The sequence below is a fragment of the Gadus macrocephalus genome, chromosome 6, assembly GCF_031168955.1.
Source record: "Gadus macrocephalus chromosome 6, ASM3116895v1".
In the NCBI taxonomy this organism is placed as follows: domain Eukaryota; kingdom Metazoa; phylum Chordata; class Actinopteri; order Gadiformes; family Gadidae; genus Gadus; species Gadus macrocephalus.
In genome coordinates this window covers 19317626-19337686 of record NC_082387.1, presented here as the reverse complement: position 1 = coordinate 19337686, position 20061 = coordinate 19317626, and the positions used below count along the sequence as shown (strand labels likewise).

Here is a 20061-nt window from a genome sequence, read left to right as displayed (position 1 = left end):
CAACGCGTACTGCCCCTTTAAGATGTTTTCTTCCGGTGTTTCCTTCTTCCTTGCTTCACATGCTAGCTGTTGTTTGTCCAGGAGCTACATCAGGTACAATTATTTAGAAACTGCTTTTTAACATTATATTGATCGTATTCCACGTTTGTGAAACACGACACACAGAGGATGTTGCTTTCCTCGTTACTTATGGGCTTTTGTGTCGTATTGGATGTCTGATATGAGACATTAAGGTTAATACGTTGATTGTAGTTATTGACTTTAACGTTAATGAATGATAACCGTTTGTTATCAGACGGTGAAATGCGTTTTTACACGTTTTTGTAACGGGAACACAGCTGTTATTACACTATGGACCCGAACCAGGTGATCCTCCAGTTCCGCTTCTCCTCGTTCGGAGACTCGACGCTCCACAAGATGAACCTCCTCCGCCAGCAGAGGCGCTTCTGCGACGTCACGGTGCGCATCGACAAGCTGGAGGTGCCCGGACACAAGGTGGTGTTCGCTGCCGGCTCGTCCTTCTTACGGGACCAGTTCATCCTGCAGCAGGAATCCAGGGAGGTCCAGATCAACATGAGCCAGGAGGCGGAGGTGGGCCGGCAGCTGCTGCTGTCCTGCTACACGGGCAGGCTGGTGTTCCCGGAGCTGGAGCTGGTCCACTACCTGGCGGTGGCCAGCTTCCTCCAGATGAACCACATCGTGGAGCAGTGCACCCAGGCCCTCAGCAAGTTCATCAAACCGCTGCCCCGGCAGCCGGCGGGGGACGTGGAGAGGGATGAGGGGGACGGGGTCTTCCCTGGCGGTCAGAGGGAGCAGCAGCAGCATTCTCCCACCCAGACCTTCCATAAGCAGGAGGACCTGGGGGACGGCGAGGACAGCTATGTCATAAACGACGACGATGCTGAGGACTACGACGACGATTTGGACGATGTTGACGACGATGTGGTCATACAAGCCGCCGCCGTCGCGGCCCCGCACCACCCGGGCCAGCCCAGCGGGCAGCGGACAGCCAGGGACAACATTGGCATCACCATCGTGAAGGTGGAGTCGGAGGCGGAGCCCCCCGTGAGCCGCTTCCCGTCCAGCCCGCCCCCCGCCCTGCGGGCCCCCGAGCCGCTGCGGGCCCCCGAGCCGCTGCGGCCCCCAGAGCCGCAGCACTCCCTCATCAACTCCACGGTGGGGCCCCGAGGGGGCGAGCCGGTCCCCTCCATGTCGGGCTACCCGCTCGGCCCCCCCGCCCCGGGGGCACCGGTGGCGGGGCGCCACGCCCACGGACCGGGCGGCGCCCACAAGCCGCCCCAGTGGTACCACCAGTGCCCCAAGTGTGCGCGGGTCTTCCGGCAGCTGGAGAACTACGCCAACCACCTGAAGATGCACAAGCTGTTCATGTGTCTGCTGTGCGGCAAGACGTTCACGCAGAAGGGCAACCTGCACCGCCACATGCGCGTGCACGCCGGCATCAAGCCCTTCCAGTGCAAGATCTGCGGAAAGAACTTCACACAGAAGTGCTCCCTGCTGGACCACCTGAACCTGCACAGCGGGGACAAGCCGCACCGCTGCAACTACTGCCACATGGTGTTCGCCCACAAGCCTGTGCTGCGCAAGCACCTCAAGCAGACGCATGGAAAGAACAGCTTCGACAATGCCAACGAGCGGGGCATGCACGACGGGGGCCCGGAGGCGGGGCTGGAGGGCCGGCTGCTGGACGGGGGGCTGGAGGCCAGGCTACTGGACGGGGCGCTGGAGGGCCGGCTGATGGAGGCGGGGCTGGAGGGCCGGCTGATGGAGGCGGGGCTGGACGTCCGGCTCAACGGGGGGCTGGAGGGCGTGCTGGACTTTGAGTACGGCCATAAAGCAGACATGTAAACAACAGCCTTTTGTTTAGTCAAACCGCTCTGTGAATCCCGTTTGGACTGGGACGGTCGCCACGGGGGCTATACAGGCCCGTGCTCTCCACTGAGATGTTATTTTCCCCGTCTGTTCCTCTAAAGCGCTACAGGTGGAGGAGCGAGGGGAACCGGTCACGAGGACCTTGAAGGTCCACATCTGGGACCCCGTTTCCCGAGAGCATCGTTAGCCTAAGTGGATCGTGAAGTGCGTCGTACGAGCATCGTACAGTTTTCACACCGTTTCCCGAAAGCATCGTTGGTAACGAACGTCGGGAAAACGCTCGTAGCTAACGAGGACTCCAGGGGTATTCGTAGGATGCTAAGAGCATCGTTAGCCTACTAGCCTCAGTGGCGTCACCAGCGGACATTCCGTGTATTGGATGCGTTTTATTAAAACGCATCCAATACCACTGAATGCCCAGCTGGCGCAATTCCGCAACCAAAAACAGTGGTTACCACCGATATATTACTCAAAGACTACTGTTAGATTTAAACAGAATCAAATAAAGTCGGCTCTCTTTGCTGCGCAAAGCACGTTTCAGAAATCAGCACATTAAGATAAATGTAGTTGTCACACAAGCTATTTTTGTTAATATTATATAATATTAATATGGAATTATTTCAGGGGGGAAAATGCTGTGAAAAAATGTACGCACACTGCATTCAGGATTAGGACTGACACATATGTTGGCCTAGGCCTAATGGAAACACCCCAAAGAAATTTACGAAGGATCGCAAGATCCATCGTGAGAATGATCGTACGAGCGTGGATCTATCGTTATCAGGAAACGGGGCCCTGGGCCGAGTGGAAATGTTTATTTTTGTTTTTTCTTAGGTCATCCTAGAGCTGGGCGTTCAATAAATTTTTATTCACAATTCGAATTTATCAATAATCAACTCAATTTTTTTGGGGTGTTTAGAGTTTGGCCAAAGTCTGTGGCAAAGAACTTTCGCTTGAGATTTTATTTTTAGGACAAATCACCCAGCCCTAGGTCATCCATGAATTGAAAAGGATATATCCATCAATATTTCTTTCTGTTAATATCGGGGTATTCAATGCTTGGGAAAATCATTGTAATCTTTTTCAGTATGAGAGGGTTATATTAGCTTAGACCGCATGAATGTCATATAGTATATCTATTTTTTAAATGGTTGGAAACGGTAGCCGCAAAAAAGGATTATTGTGGAGTCAGTCCAATAATTAGTTTGATGAAGCTCATCACTCAGTATTTTTGGAGGAATTGTTAACATAAAATCCATCATTGTATGAGAAGAAACTGATCTGCCTTCAGTTCTTATGTTATGTTCAGCACTGATGTTATGTTGATTTTAACTTTTTTATAACCTTTGTCAAATAGTATTGTTATTGTGTACATTGACTACTGTGTGTCCTCGGATAGGACGGAGATGGAATGTGTTGCTTTTAGGGATAGGCAGTATATTCTTAGTGTAATGAAAGTATTTTAAAGCGCCATGATGTACAACTTCCACAATAAAAAAGAATCATAACTTGACAGGAAAAAAAACACTACTTACTAAACTTTTTCCGTATTTGGAAATGACACAAATATAAAATTGTTGTCGTCTGACCTAGTGTTCAGGCTGAGTCAATGCCTAAATAGTGTGACAATGTTTTCAGATGACCGTTGGTCATCAACATTCTTATCGTCCATATCTTACACACTTTGACCACATGTCCCTGGTGCCGTGTATTATAGATGTAATGAAGAGCTTTGCTGAGTGCTGGTTGCCATACTGAAGACATATGAATCACGTGACGAGATCTATTTTGCACATACACTGTTTTCTTTTGTATCCAAGATGTGTTTTCATTGTCTACAGACAAAATTTAATTCTGAATAAAAAGGTGGTCTATAAGAATAATGTTAACTAAAACCACAAAAGGTATCCACGCATACTCTGAAAAGCTAATGAGTAGTGTAATGCTTCTTCATTACCCTTTCATGTAAGGTATTTGTACTAGTTTCATGATGACAAGGCCTGCCTCTTGGCCTAATAATCCTTCCTAGTTCCCGTATTTATGAACCAGGCAATGTAAAAGGTCAACAAGTGAAGTAAAATGCTAACTTTCCATAACCTCATGCTTCAGGTCCTGTTGGTCCAGTGAACTAATTGGTGGAGATTTCAAGCTATTTTCAGCATTAATTATTGCATCTGTGAGCATTAAGCAACGGAGGATGCTATTTGATATTATGGTCTAGACCTCCAACCATCTGCTATTTGTGAGTTACACGCGTCCTGAAAATATGTCTCTAGTTCCTGCACCTGCCTCTCTATGAGACAATTGATGTTTCCGACTGATCTCAGATCACTTCTGATCAGTCGGGGCATCTTTTGCATCCTTCTTGCCTGTCAGTCACAGGTGGGTGAAATACTTCTCAAGCCAGAGAGTTAGAGGCAGGGAGAAGAGATGGACTCTTCTGCCCTCTCTTAACAACTCTCCAATCTAATCGATAGCACCTTTCTTCCTTTGCATCATAAGACATATAAGGCCCATATATATTGAAAAGTTGGATGCAAATTTCCTAAGTTGTGATGCTGCCCTATCTATCGTCTATATCTACCGTGTGGAGGGAAGGGGATAAGGGCCCTCTGAACTTACGAAAATATTTCCTGTCCCAATTAAAAGTCTGCTGTTTTGTTAGATATTGTGTGTCATGTGTTACATTTGTAACTATTCCAGGCCAAACAGGCATGAGGACTCCAACTGGCCTAGACCTCCGTGACCTCCGCACTCCAGGGGAGAGGATTAAGAACCAGGGGTTGTCGGAGGAGGCTGAGGGAGAGGTACTATTTTCTAAAAGATACAAGGAGGCACGGACCGGTAGGTGATGCTCAGGTCACTTGACCCCTATCTCCAAGAGAGTCTGGCTGCAGACATCCACCCACACGCTCCAGACTTCCACCCACAGAACTTCCGCTGCAGACATCACACCGGAAATTGGAAAATAAAAAATAAAAATCCGAAAATAAAATAAATGTGTTTACAAAGAAGAACGGACGAAATCGGAAAATAAAATAAAACTCGGGCGTTACTTAATGTGTTTACATAAATGAACGTAATAAATTACGGTATAAAATCGGATAAACGCTTCCGGTTTTGGACAGAACACTTGACATTCGCTGTTGACTTTAAGCTGGAGTTTATGGCTCTTCTCTTTCTGTAAATACACACACCTTATTCAGAATTCTTGATTCAGAATTCCTTCTGTGTTATACTGCAATCATCTCAATTTAAATAGGACACAAACTGATACTCGTATTGTAAAGCTGAAGGGCATTAGAGATTGAGGCTGATAATTATTTTAAATACAGCAACTATGTAGGCCTATGAGTGGACAGGAGTTAGAACAATTCCTAGCTTCTCCTTTTCTGACATATTAATATTAGGTCTAGTTATGTTACATTCTGCTGTCTTAATATAAGGTTCGACTGCACTCGATTTGCACCTTTGCATTCCTACATTCTTACTCTGAACCATCATTCATTTAATATCTGCCTCTAATTGTCTATAATATTGTCTTACCTTGTGCTGCTGGACCACCTTATTTGCCCATTTTTAAATACGACAAAATCAAGTCTGTGTTTTAACTTAGCTCTGTGTGTAACCAAAGTGAATAAGTAAAGTCATAATTTTTTTTTACTTTTAACACTTTATTCAGAAGCGCGTCATACACTCAACAGATAACCAAACCCAGAAACTCAACACACACACACACACACACACACACACACACACACACACACACACACACACACACACACACACACACACACACACAAAAATGTCAATGAGTGTCCACCCAGCGACCCAGGAACATGGCGTTGACATGAAGATCCTCCTCAGCTGCCATGTTAAAGAAGACCTCCATGTTTTCCTGAAAATCAAAGATGACTTCTGGCTTTGAAACATCGTTAAAAAACGAGTGATGCATCTACAAAAGAGAAATGTTACAATTGATGTTGTAATGGTAGAAAAAATTAAGATCAAAAAAGATAAATTCTCACAGCACAGCAAACTATATAAGGCCGGTAATTCAGTAGCGGTAGTCTACACGAAACAGGCTGAAAAATGAAAAAACGTAATATTTATTAGGGTGTGCATTAATTAGGCCTATTGCCCCTTCAGAGCATCTATTATTGGCAAATAATTAATGATAATATATATTTCTACCTCATACTGTACTTTACATCTGTTTCTCTGAGACTTTTCTGAGACTGGATAGTAGGCTATAACAGTAATTCATTAACTTTTATCAGTTTTATTACATTTTTCATCTCTTTTACCCCTTTTAACTGAACTAAGTGTTATGATCTCTTAGTTATAAATATATTGTATGAACTAAACAGGCCGATCGAATATTTAAAGATCGATTTTGTCTATTGAATGATATCACACTTCTCAGCCACCGCAGCGGAGATGAACAGCTGATAGGTGCAACTCTAGTTAAAGCGGAACGAGCTGCGTCAATTCAATTCGTGCTCATTATTTTATCACAACTGAACTCTGTTTTGGTCTACAGATGACTGTCAAAAGTCAACATCTTAAAAACGTTTACACTCGCTTTAATGAGACTGACTAGGCTATAACGTTTACAAAAAACATTTGCCTGTCTTGCAAAAATGAAACCTAGCTAGCGTTATCCACGTCAGTGTGGATTAAAACAAGAATGCTTCATGTTGGTGTAACGTTCGGTTATTTTTTTGATGAAAAAATCTAAACTTAATGAAACTAATAGATCGGTAAAGAAATGCAAGTCTCGTTCATTTATAATTGTATCGCTGTTTAGAATAGTCACCTACCATAAGCGCCAAGTGCAGCTGAACCGAAGTGTCACATCTTCGTGCAGTCCCGTCCCTTTCATAGAATTTGCAAACTCGCGCTTGCACAGTGCAAAACACCATTTAATTTTTTTGCAATTTCCGGTTTGCTGGTGGATGTTTCTGTGGGTGGATGTCTGCAGCGGAAGTTCTGTGGGTGGATGTCTGGAGCGTGTGGGTGGAGGTCTACTCTGCAGCCAGACCCCTCTCCCTATCGGGGTTCAAGGCTGCTGGCTGACTGATAGTTTCCCCCCAATATTGTTTGAGTGTTTTCCTAATCGATCTGAATAATATTGTTGTTGGACTTTAGAATTGGTTTAGCATTGTTTCTTCTACATTTAATTATATTGATTTGAATGTGAAGAGCTTTGAGCTGCACTAATACATGAAAGGTTGTATATCAATAAGTTCAATAAATACTTGAAAGGTTGTATATCTGTGTCAATAAATATTGACACATATAGAATACCTTTAAAATGCCCCATCTGTTGTTATGCCGGGATTAATTCCCCCTCAAAAAAGTAATTAACTAAAATAGATTTTCTTTTAATCTGAAGGACCAGTTTATTTACTGTCCAAAGCAAAAGCAAGCCATCAAAGCAGTGTGATGCTGGTCAATATGTATTCGATGTATAGTATTTATACAGTATATATATATATATATATATATATATATATATATATATATATATATATTGTTACGGTGAAACACTTCACCATCACATAATTAAAGGGACAACAACAGAATTGAGTTTTAAAGCAAAATGCAATTTATTTAGCAAAGCAAACAAACAAACAGGAGTAACGTGTCTAGGGGTATATGTTTAAGTGCGAGATATGGTTGTGGACGAGTGGATGCAGTGAATGCGTCTGTATGTTTAGAAATGAGACTATAACTAATAAGAGTGAGGATGAGGGGAAAGAGTTAAAGACAAAGAACAAAGCAACGTGCCCAAGTGAAAGTATACCTAGTACCTGCAACAACCGAAAAGAGTGCCTAATGAGAGAGAGACCCAACCTGCTTAAATACCCCGCCCATTAACCCAGGTGTGATCAATACTGTGACTATGATCACCTTCCCCAAGTAGTAGCCCTGTAGTGGCATCAAAGAGCCTTAAGGGGTGCAGGGGGTCGTCACACCTCCCCCACTAAAAAGAGGTTTGTCTAAACCTCAAATAACCAAACAGAAATAAAGACCAATGAAGAGTTCAAACCCACAACACTGTCTCTTCCTAGATCCTGGGCCCTAGGACTAGGAAAAACAGTGAAACCCCGGAACTCGACAGTCACAAGGTAGAGATAGAAGAAAAACAAAACAAGTAATTTCAACAACGGGACAACGCATCTGCCACAATGTTGTCTTTGCCCCTGATGTGTTGGATTTTCAGCGGGTATTGCTGTAGAATTAAGCTCCAGCGCATAATGCGTTGATTCTGGTTCCGCATACGATCAATGAACACCAGCGGGTTGTGGTCAGTAAAAACGTCTATTGGACTCGAAGATGAGCCCAAGTAGACCTCAAAATGTTGAACAGCAAGAATTAAAGCAAGTGCTTCTCTCTCCACTGTGGAGTAAACTTGCTGATGACGATTAAACTTTTTAGAATAATATCCTACGGGGTGCTCGACACCATCGGATCCCAACTGTAACAAAACTGCACCAGCGCCACTCCCACTGGCATCAACAGCTACACTGAAAGGACAGTCAAAGTTTGGGGCTGACAGCACAGGGGAAGAAGCAAGCAAAAGCTTAACATTCTCAAAAGCTTCCTGACATTTCCTAGACCAATCAAATTGGCTTTCTCCACATCATTCAGATGGGAAAGATGTGAAGGTAATTCTGCCAGGAACTCAGAATTTCGCAGGCGACCCTCTACGATCGCCTGTGATGGAGGTCTCACACCCTCACTGGACTCCTCACTGACAGAATCAAGACTTTCCGAATTATTATCCCCTAAGGAAAACACATGGTCTGGGTCACTAGAGACCCCTAGAGGCGTGGTAGCAATTAACCCAACAGGTGCAACTGACAAAGAAGAAAAGTAAGGTTTCAAAAGATTAATATGGCAAACCTGCACCTTTTTCCTCCGATCTGGCGTACTAAGAACATAATTGTGATCATTGAAACATTTCACAATTTCGTACGGGCCACTGAATTTAGCCTGAAAGGGACTACTCAAAAGCGGCAACAAAGCTAAAACCTTATCCCCAAGGTTAAAACTACGATGTTTCGCCCTGCGGTTGTAAAGACGTTGCATCTTAGACTGAGCTTTACCCAGTTTACGTCCAGCAGCGGCTCTAGCTTCATACAAACGATAGCGGAATCCGCTTACATAGTCCAACACGTTAACAGGTGCCTCCTCAGTGCACCACTCATCAGCTAAAACAGCGGTTGGCCCTCTCACATCATGTCCAAATACCAGTTCATTAGGGCTGAAGCCCGTGCTCTCCTGAACAACCTCCCTAATTGCTAGGAGTAGCCAAGGGAGACCCTCTTCCCAATCAGACCCAAGTTCTACACAATAAGATCTTAAGAGAGACTTGAGCGTCTGATGAAAACGTTCGAGAGCACCCTGACTCTGCGGATGGTATGCACTGGAGATATTATGTTTCGCTTTAAGTTGGCGTAATGCCCTAGTAAACTGCTTTGACATGAAATTAGACCCTCGGTCACTTTGAAGGACTTTTGGAATCCCAAAAGTGGACATGAAATTAGTAAGAGCCTTCAACACAGACTTAGTCGTAATTGACCTAAGTGGATACGCTGCAGGGTAGCGTGTAGATTGACACATCACCGTCAACAGGTAAAGATGTCCAGCCTTAGAGCGAGGCAATGGACCAACACAATCAATTATGAGGTGTTCAAAAGGATTAGACACCGCAGGGATGGGCTGCAATGGGGCGACAGGAATCTTTTGGTTCGGTTTTTCGGTCAGTTGGCACACATGACATGCTTTTATATACGAGGAAACATCCTTCCTTAACTTAGGCCAAAAAAACCGACGCACAATCCTGTCATACGTTTTCCGCACCCCAGTGTGTCCAGCTACCTCATTGTGAGCGAGGTCTAGCACAGCTTTCCTGAATTTACAAGGAACAACTATCTGTACAAAGGAGTTGGAAAAAGTCTCTTGTTGGAACACATATTTCCTACACAACAAACCATCCTGTACATAATAGTTGGACTCATCCTCCGGTTTCTGATGAGATGCCAAAACAAAGAGAGATTTGAGAGAAGAGTCCACCAACTGTTCTCTTATCAAATCCTCACGTGACACTTTGAACAAATCAGGCAAAGAACAGCGCTCAAGCTCACTCGAAGTCAAAATGGTGACTGCAGACTCACCATTAATCACTCCCAAGGGAGGGACCACTTTTGCAGACTCAATCTCTTCATCAGAGTTACCACCACCTCCAGTAGAGTCGTCTGAGTTAGCAGTGGTAGTCTCTAGCTCCCCTACAGGTGACTGTGAGGAAGTACTACCTGCAACCTCAGGTTTAGTAAGAAAAGTGTCCTCTAGAGAAACCAAATCAGAAGCAAGGCCACGTTTCAGCATGGCACGAGTAACCGCACAGCTAGGAAACACATCAGGATGCCGCCGTGAGCACTGATCAGGCCTTGGTGGTACTTCAGGCACAAAATCAGCAACAACAGGTGGTGAGACGGCCTCGGTGTTACCCCAAACCTTCCCACCAGCCAGGTCATTGCCCAAGATAAATGAAATACCTGGTACAGGGAGAGATTGTCGAACTCCCACCACCACATCACCTTTGACCAGTTTGGAAGAGAGATGGACTCTATGCAACGGCACCTGAACAGGAGTCATTTCAAAACCCCTGACTAGAACATGTGTTCCGGTGAAAGTGCTGCCAGACAAAGGCAACACACTGGACAGCATAAATGACTGAGCTGCCCCAGTGTCTCTTAGTATGCCTACTGGCACACTACTTTCCCCATCCACCAAAGACACAAAGCCTTTGGTGACAAAAGGAGTGTACTCCGCGTCAACTTTGCACTTATCTCCTTTACAAGCAACCACATGCCCAACACTCGAGGTATCCTTCAAAGAAGACAGGACATTTCCACAAGAAGCCACCAGGCCAAAACTCTTGGCGTTCTGGTTCTTCTTACGAAGTTCTACACAATCATTTTTCAGATGGCCCATCTTCTTGCAATAGTAGCAAGTGACCTCTGCGTTGTTAGTAGGAGGACGGCTAAAGCTAACAGGTGGGGATGAGCGCGAAGCACCATTTCCACCACCAGACTGTGGCTGACTCCTAGGAGGGTGTCGTGTTTGGTTCTGATGGCTTACCCAGCCACTACTAGATACACGCTTGTGTGTAAGTACAAATTTATCTGCAAGAACAGCAGCCTTGTCCAACTTTTGCACCTCCTGTTCATTCAGGTACATAGCGACAGATTCAGGGAGACAGTTCTTGAAGTCCTCCAAGAGAACAAGCTGTCTTAGGTCTTCCCTGGTTTGAACATTCTGTGCAGTGCACCACCTATCAAACAGGCGTTCTTTCTCAAATGCAAACTCAACAAAAGTACGCTGCTCTAGTTTTCTAGTATTTCTGAATTTCTGCCGATAAGCCTCAGGAACCAGCTCGTAGGCATGCAATATGCTGTCTCTCACTACATCATACTGTTTAGCTTGGTCGATACTTAGAGCGGACAACACCTCCTGGGCCTTCCCGGTAAACACACACTGAAGTAACAATGGCCACATCTCTCTGGGCCAACTGAGGGTGGTTGCTACCCTCTCGAAATGAGTGAAATGTCTATCCACCTCTTTCTCAGAGAATGGTGGAACCAGACGTATGTTCCTACTCACATCAAAACCACCTACAGACGGACTGGCAGGAGAGGCTTGAGGTTGGCCTAACTCAAGTTCAAGCCTCTTCATTGCCAAAGCATGCTCTCTTTCACGTTCATGGGTCTCATGCTCCATCCTTTTTAACTCAAGGTCATGCTCAAGCTTGCGGAGCTCTAAGGTTCTCCTCTGCTCCAGCTCTTTGTCCCTAAAAGCGCGAGCCTCCTTTTCAACAAGCAATTTCTCAAGCTGCAACTTATCACTGTCCACAGAAACAGGAGCATCGGTCTTCAACACTCCTTCCTTTGCAACTGATATTTTACAGCCAAGAACAAGGTCTCCTTTAAATTTTTCTCCTGCGCGGTTATCAGTAATTCATACTGTGTAGCCAATTCACAGAGTTGCAGTTTGGTAAGGCCAGACAACAACTCCTCTGATGGACTAGCAATAAAAGCTTCAGGGGATGCCATCTTAACCCAGTCAACATCCAATTCACAACACAAGACAATTATTCAACCCTGCTCAAAAACCTGTAGCTTTGTGCTAAGCCACCCATTAATTAATGGGCGCTACAGTAACACAGGCTACCTTCAATTTCCAAAAACAGCAGAGGGGTACACAATTAAACCAACAAAAATGAGGCACAAAGTAACAAAATACTTGCACAGACTACTAGTGTTCTTCACACACCATGGGCAACATGTGCTAGTTCAAACAAACTCACTCCAACCTAAGCTGGTTCCAAAATGGCCAAGTTACTATTAACAACAGACCAGTGGACGTTCCACAAACAATGCGGTATTCCGCTCCAAGTTAAACAACTTGCACAGTGAACGCTAACAGTAGCAAACCAAGTTATAATCTAACAAAACAAACACTAACCACATCCGCAAGCCACTAACCAAAATACTCCCATGCATCCAGGTGAAATCATCCATTGATTGTCGGCGCTAATTCCCACTGAAAAGTGTGTCTTCAAACGCAGTCCACTGGCGCCCTGAATACCAAGCCCAAAGAAGCTAACTGTCCTGGCTAACTCTTCTGAGAAGTGCCGGCCTTGGGGCGACTGGTTAACGCTGAACTCGCTACAATGTTTTACCACTGTGCGAAGCGTGCCCCTGACAGAAGTTAAAAACTTCGGACCAGGATTTTCTCAAAAACAACAAACCAAAACAATAAACAGTGCTCCGAAGGAAAGGTAAGCCCAGCTGGAGCACTCTTCCTTGCCAGAGACTGCACAAAACTATAGCCAACACAAACAATTGACGTTCTCACCTGAACTCACAAAAGTCTATGGATTCCGGATTTTTCACCGACAGGCTTCGCGGACGAGCAACCCAAAATTATGTTACGGTGAAACACTTCACCATCACATAATTAAAGGGACAACAACAGAATTGAGTTTTAAAGCAAAATGCAATTTATTTAGCAAAGCAAACAAACAAACAGGAGTAACGTGTAGTGATGTTACGTTTTGCGTCGAGGCATCGAGGCGTGTGTCGAGTATCTCGGCTCCTCCCCCAGCGAAGCTCCGCTTCGAGTAGGATTCACGTTGGCAAAATGACGTAGGGTGTGACGTTCGAGGCTTCGCCTCGGGCTTCTGCTTCGAAATATGGGTTCAGTATTGGCGGGAGATTTCGACTATAAAGATGTCCCGTATACGATCACAACCTTGTGGTATATTCAATATACCACTAGTCTGTGATCGTAGTAGTTTGAGCATTGCATTTTCTGTAGTATCAATCGAAACATCACACATTGTGTAAACATCACGTAGGGAGCTACGTGAAACATTACCCCCCCTGCACCTCCCTCCAAAGTTACACAAAACACTGTCCCCCACATCTCATCCACATTTCCCCTTTTACAAAATCAGTTCTATCATTCTGCCAAAAAAATTCAATAACCACTGTCCGAACACTTTAATGGCTATTAAATTAATGAGTCCTTCTCAGTTATCATGCAGTGTGGGTCGGCTTAGCTCAGGTGGTAAAGCAGTTGATCTGTAACCAGTAGGTTGCTAGTTCAATCCCCAGCTCCTCCTAGCTCAGTGTTGTCTTCACCCTGTCACTTTGCTCCTGACAGCTGACTGTCGCCTTGCATGGTTGACTCTGCCGTCGGTGTGTCAATGTGTGTATTTACCGATGTAAGTCGCATTGGATAAAAGCGTCTGTTAAGACACACTTTTGCCAAATGATTTATTTTCTAGCATGAGCTCTGTGCCATTTTATGAATGTCACACTCACACACATGTATCACTGAAATGACTTCAATTCTCAAATGATTTAATGTTGTATCGGCACACGAAGCAAAAATCACATTTTGGGTTGGGTTGTCATAATTTCATTCACCACTAGATGTCCCTAGCGTACTCATTTGAAGCTTCGAGCACGAACCACTTTGGTGGTTCATCTGGCTTTGAGGCTTTGACGTTTCATGAGGCATCATCTCGGCACCACTAGTAACGTGTCTAGGGGTATATGTTTAAGTGCGAGATATGGTTGTGGACGAGTGGATGCAGTGAATGCGTCTGTATGTTTAGAAATGAGACTATAACTAATAAGAGTGAGGATGAGGGGAAAGAGTTAAAGACAAAGAACAAAGCAACGTGCCCAAGTGAAAGTATACCTAGTACCTGCAACAACCGAAAAGAGTGCCTAATGAGAGAGAGACCCAACCTGCTTAAATACCCCGCCCATTAACCCAGGTGTGATCAATACTGTGACTATGATCACCTTCCCCAAGTAGTAGCCCTGTAGTGGCATCAAAGAGCCTTAAGGGGTGCAGGGGGTCGTTACAATATATATATATAATATATATATATATATATATATATATATATATATATATATATATATAATATATATATATATATATATAATATATATATATATATCCACATGTTTGCTGGCCTGGGACTCAGAACTTGGGGTGATGCAAAATAGTTCTTCATGCAAAAAAAATAATATTTGAATTGTAATCTTCAGGGATCAGATGTGGTCACTGAGCAATGTGACGAGCTGTGTTACTGAGCTCTTCCTACCGGAGAGTAAAACGGTTAGAGATGGGCGCAGCAAAAAGTTCGTGCCAGGGCTTCCTGCACTATGCGTTTGACTACGAGACCCCAAAAACGCTGGTGGTCCCCAGCATCGCTGCAGGGGTGGTGTTCAGATTCACCCAGCTCCTGATCCTGCTTTATCTGGTTGGGTAAGTGACGCATAATAACTGAAGGAAAGGAACTCAATGGTCTCATGTTGACTGTGTCACCACTCATTCAGCACAAACCACAGGTCATGCATGCCGTGTTTGGGTCCAGCGCTATAGAAGGGCTTTACTGTCATATGAGGAGCATGTCTTATTCATTGTAAATGTTGAGTAGGTCCCGTGTGACGTCACTCAGGTACGTGTGCATCGTTCAGAAGGCCTACCAGGATACGGACTCCGTGGTCAGCACCGTCACCACCAAAGTGAAAGGCTACGCCGTCATCAAGGGGTCTGCCAACACCTCCAGTCCTCAGTTCAGGGATGTAGCTGATTATGTCATTCCCCCACAGGTACTGCATTGACTGTTGAAAGACAACGTGCACTTCAAGAAACAGACACCTCGAACACAAGAATAACAGCCTGCTCTCTTTATGCTCCTGATGCGATTCACAGCGCAATGTTAAAGTGGAAGAGTGCATGCTTCCCGCTGGAGCCTTTAGGACTGAAAGCAGTTTGTGGTTATTGCAAAGTGATCAGCCATTCTTTATATTTATTCCAGAGGGAAAAGTCATTCTTTCTGTTTATTGCAGGGTGATAAGTCATTCTTTGTGGTGACTAATATGATCGTCACAACCAATCAAAAAGTGTCACACTGCCCTGAGGTACGTTACTTTCAAGTATCGGTTTGTCCCTCCTCCTCGATTTGATCAAGGCACTGGTCCTGGTTCAGAGCTTGGTTGGCCGAGCAACCAGCCACTAGGATAAAAGTCTTGACTAAACTGTGAGAAGCAGGACCAGTTTATACCAGAGTGGGGGCAATCTCTTTCTTTATAAAACATCTGCACTTCTCCCAAGGGATTTGGGGGTCAATTTAGCTTTAATTTGCAACTTTCAGAATAAAAAAACGCAATAACGGCGTTCTGTCCGCTCAGACTGGCTGAGCAGCTTTGTGACGCAAACAAATGTAGCTGAGGGAGGGTGTTCAGATGTTTTGGTCATTGTTAGATATAAGTTAGAAATGTTACACATCACAACTTTAAATACTTCTCCAATCTCCACACTTAACACCATTTTCTTCTCATTCAATGAATACAAATCTTTGCTGATTAGTGTGAACAAATAATGGTCTAGGAGTTGACCTGATGACCAAACAATAGAGGCTCCGGGTCAGGCTGACCAGGCTAGATGTTGATAGGTGTGGGCCTCATGCCTCATGCCTCATGGCTGTTTGTATTCTAGATTCCAAAGCCGTCCACCCTCTGTAATCAGGACAGCCAATGCACCACAGGACTGGAGGATCTCAGAGGGAACGGTAGGCCGCTACTGCCCTCCCTTAGCCCCTTTCCTTGACCCTTGACCCTTCATTAACCCTCATGCACCTCTGCCTGACCCTTGACCCTTCATTCAACCTGATGCATGCAGAATGACGAGCATGTAGTGCTGCTTGCTTCATATTGTTTATTGTGTTGCTATTGTGTCCTCATGGCCAGGTGTCCGGACAGGACGATGTGTGAACTACTCGGACACCGTCCAGACCTGCCAGGTCTTGTCCTGGTGCCCTCTTGAGGAGGACACAGGACCAAATAAGTAAGATACAATCCATGAGGAAATCCAGTTCTCCTGAGAATCCCAAACCTCTGAATGTCAGTTCAGTGCTCATGCTCTGCGACACGCTCCGTCTTCCAGGGAGGCCTTGATAGACGCAGCAGAGAACTTCACGCTGCTGATCAAGAACAGCGTGACCTACCCAAAGTTCAACTTTCACCGGTGGGTCCGAGTATACAACAGTAAATGGGCTTACTCACTCAGGGCTTACGTCGGGCTAGCCAAGGTGTGGCACACCTTGGCTTGTAGTGCGTCAATGTTTTTAAGGTGTGCGTCATGAAAATCATCTAAAAAAAAAATATATATATATATGTAATATTTTTTCTTTAATATTTATATTATGTATGCATGTTTTGACCCCCATCACATAATGGTTTATAGGTGGCAGCTGGGTACGATTAGGTACCAGGTACGTACGTTTTAAGAGCTATCATTTGAGTATATTTGGTTAGGGTTAGGGGTTATTGTATGCGTCAATTTCGATTTTAGAACGCACCAGCATAATTTCTGACCAATCAGGGAATCTCTGGACTGATTGGTTCAGGTAATCCATCTTTGTCTGGCACCTGTCAAAAACAGACCCCCAACAATTAGGGAGGGAAAATGTTTTGGTTGTTTATTATCAAATTCTCATAATCCCAGAAGAAAATATTGTTACTATTGAGAAACATATATTGAAGGGTGTAACTTAATTTAAAGATAATGATATTTAGTTGTAGACTATATTAGCAGCATAATTGGAAAAATGTGTCTTGTCTGTTTGGTTTATGATGGAGAGCCAATGTGTGGGCAGCACAAGATCATTTCTTTATCAAATTGTGCTCTAACCACACACCCTTTATGGTTAAGCAAATACTAGGCCTACTATTCAGACATTTGCTTTGGCATCTCACTTGACTTCAATAGTACAATAGGTCTACTTCAAACTAGCTCAATTTTTTGAAAGTGGGAAAAAAGATTGAAGATGTTTTTTATAGTTATATCTTCTATATGCAGACTACTTTTTAGGTACTTTATTTGAGATTGTCATGTGATGTCAGTTGGGTTTACATTTCAATCTTACCCTGTTTCCCCCGCTAGGAGGAACATCATGCCACACATCAACTCATCCTACCTGAAGACTTGTGTGTTCAACAGCAGCACGGATCCCCACTGTCCCATCTTCCGCCTCAAACAGATCGTTTCAGACGCTGGGGAGGAATTTCAAGTCATGGCAGTGGAAGTAAGCCATTGCTTAAGACATGTGGGATGGGCGGGCTGCAGGCTGCTGTTCCTGGAAAACTACAGCCTGACAACACAGATGATCATAAACCATCTGTTGTTGTTGTTTATGTTTTTGTTGTTTTAAGGGGGGCGTGCTTGGCATTCTGATTGATTGGACCTGTGACCTTGACTTGTGGGCCAGCCAGTGTCTTCCTAAATACAGCTTCAGACGGTTGGATGACAACAACAAGAGCCGTGTGCTAGCACCAGGATACAACTTCAGGTGGGAAACATTCAGAAGTCTCAGAAGATGGAAGTATAGTAGTACAACTATTTATTATAGGCAACCTAATCATGCAATCAAACATGCTATCTGGAGTTGGTTCAAGAAGCAACTGTGTGAAAAAGGAAATTCTATAGTATATTTCGGTATGGATAGTAGAGAAGTCACGCCTTTAGGGTCCGCTTTATCTTACCCAGTTTAACGTCATGCTGTTATTTTGACCACTCGTGTGTGAGCAGAAACTAGGCAGAACTTGTGTAAGCTCTAATACTGTGTCCGGTCCAAAGAGGTATTAATATTAGCTTTAATACTGGTCTAATGAAGAAATATATTAAATGAATTAACTCACTATCTTGGTGGCAAAAAACATCTACGCTTTATTTATAAATATGTTTATCCACACTTATTTTTATTCACACAGCATATAGACAAGATAATGACTATACTTACTTTAAATGTATAGTATATACTAGAGCTGTCAAGCGATTAAAATATTTAATCGTGATTAATCGCATTAACGTCATAGTTAACTCGCGATTAATCGCGAATTATTTTTCTATGCTAAATATCCCTTGATTTCTTTGTCCCATAATTCTTCTCATTTGAATTCTCTTATCAACATGGTGAAGTGCATCGGCTTGCCTTGAGCAAATGTTTTTTTATTGATAACAACATTGGCATACTGATCAAAACAGGACGATATAAAAAAAGATTCCATAGTGCAATTAAACGACTGCTTTGAACAAATGTCATTTGAACATAGCAGTCAGGCTACTGCTTCTTTGTTTTGAGCCAAAAAAAAAAATAATAATAATAATTTTTTAACGCCGTTGAAATTGGTTTGCGTTAATGCCGTTAATAACGCGTTTAACTGACAGCTCTAGTATATACTAATTACATTTCCTTTAAACTGTCACTTATGAAAACTGTGTGCTTTGTTTGTTAATACAGGTTTGCAAAATACTACAAAAGTCCAGAAGGCACGGAGTCCAGGACCTTGATCAAGGCCTACGGAATCCGCTTTGAAGTCATCGTTTTCGGAACAGTAGGAATACAATGTCCCTGTATTATGATGAGGATGTGTGGCCCTTAAAATGAATACATTATCCCTGTCTTATGATGAGGATGTGTGGTTCTTAACATGGATACATTATCCTTGTCTTATGTTGAGGATGTTTGGCCCTTAACATGGATACATTATCCTTGTCTTATGTTGAGGATGTGTGTCGCTTAACATGGATACATTATCCCTGTCTTATGATGAGGATGTGTGGCCCTTAACATGAAAACATTATCCCTGTCTTATGTTGAGGATGTGTTGCCCTTAACATGAATACCTTATCCCCGTCTTCTGATGTGAATGTGTGGCCCTTAAAATGTTCTGGATTGTCTTCTGATTTGGATGTGCGGCCCTTTACGTGTTCTGGATTATTTTATGGTGAGGATGTGTGGCTATTAACATGTCTGGATCACAGTCTGCACGTTGACCCTTTCCCCAGGCAGGTAAATTCAGCATGCTACCAACATTAGTGAATCTGGGATCCACTCTGACCTTCCTGAGTTTGGTGAGTGAGCTAATCATAACCCTCACCCAGTCGGGTGAGTTAGCTAACCCTAACCCTAACCCCATAACCTCCTGAACAAACTGCTTTTACCGCTGACTCATTTCTTAATTTATCCATTGATTTCAACTCTTATTTTGCAGGTGCCGACGGTTTCTGACTGGTTTCTACTGACATTCACGAAGAAAAGAGATTTTTACAGCAAACATAAAACCACACACCTGAGAGATGAGGACGAGGAGGATGAAGATGAGAACAAACAATCAGTAAAAAAAAAAGTGTTTCTACTGTTCTTTAGATTGGTTTGTTATTTAATATTTATTGTACCTGATAGTTTCTTTTTTTGCAGATGTCCATGGGCACCAGCTATGGAACTCAATAGGATTGACAGCAAATGAGAAGCATATGCAAACTTTAGTCATCCAATAATGCATGATTTAATTGAATATGACTTTTGATCATCCTCTTCCAATTAAACATATTGTATCTTTAATTCTGCAAGAAAAACCATAATGTAACTGTGTTACGTTATCTAGGTTGTAACTTAACACACACACATACCTGTGTGTGTGTGTGTGTGTGTGTGTGTGTGTGTGTGTGTGTGTGTGTTAACCAGCACATTTGCCTATCAATACAAAACATAAAAATACATGGTGTATG

The 20061-nt window shown here is 43.7% G+C and overlaps 2 protein-coding genes across 4 annotated transcripts; both read left to right on the top strand.

Annotated features, from left to right (window-relative positions):
* The first annotated feature begins 22 nt into the window (after positions 1–22).
* Positions 23–20050, top strand: p2rx4b (purinergic receptor P2X, ligand-gated ion channel, 4b). Of its 3 annotated transcripts, none has more exons than XM_060054756.1 (12): positions 23–93; positions 4594–4697; positions 14945–15098; positions 15339–15410; positions 15988–16060; positions 16239–16335; positions 16435–16515; positions 17434–17575; positions 17703–17839; positions 18791–18884; positions 19339–19404; positions 19545–20050. In XM_060054756.1, exons 4-12 carry the CDS (start codon positions 15369–15371, stop codon positions 19797–19799), a joined length of 987 nt encoding a protein of 328 aa, XP_059910739.1. In that variant the 5' UTR covers positions 23–93; positions 4594–4697; positions 14945–15098; positions 15339–15368; the 3' UTR covers positions 19800–20050. The 3 variants fall into 3 exon arrangements, with proteins under 3 accessions (XP_059910739.1, XP_059910737.1, XP_059910738.1); XM_060054755.1 differs by lacking the exons at positions 23–93; positions 4594–4697 and adding an exon at positions 14483–14751 and having other exon boundaries at positions 19545–19667; positions 19751–20050; XM_060054754.1 differs by lacking the exons at positions 23–93; positions 4594–4697 and adding an exon at positions 14481–14751.
* zbtb26 (zinc finger and BTB domain containing 26) lies at positions 352–1866 on the top strand. The gene has a single exon (XM_060053494.1). The coding sequence runs from the start codon at positions 352–354 to the stop codon at positions 1864–1866; it is 1515 nt and encodes a 504-aa protein (XP_059909477.1).
* Positions 20051–20061: the final 11 nt, after the last annotated feature.

What these genes read in the sequence shown, in the direction of transcription:
- zbtb26 (XM_060053494.1), top strand. Translation starts at nt 352, where the DNA reads ATGGACCCGAACCAGGTGATCCTCCAGTTCCGCTTCTCCTCGTTCGGA.
- p2rx4b (XM_060054754.1), top strand. Translation starts at nt 14,609, where the DNA reads ATGGGCGCAGCAAAAAGTTCGTGCCAGGGCTTCCTGCACTATGCGTTT. An exon ending in ATCCTGCTTTATCTGGTTGG is followed by an intron (nt 14,752 to 14,944) that starts GTAAGTGACGCA and finishes GACGTCACTCAG; the next exon opens with GTACGTGTGCATCGTTCAGA. An exon ending in CCAAAGTTCAACTTTCACCG is followed by an intron (nt 16,516 to 17,433) that starts GTGGGTCCGAGT and finishes TTCCCCCGCTAG; the next exon opens with GAGGAACATCATGCCACACA.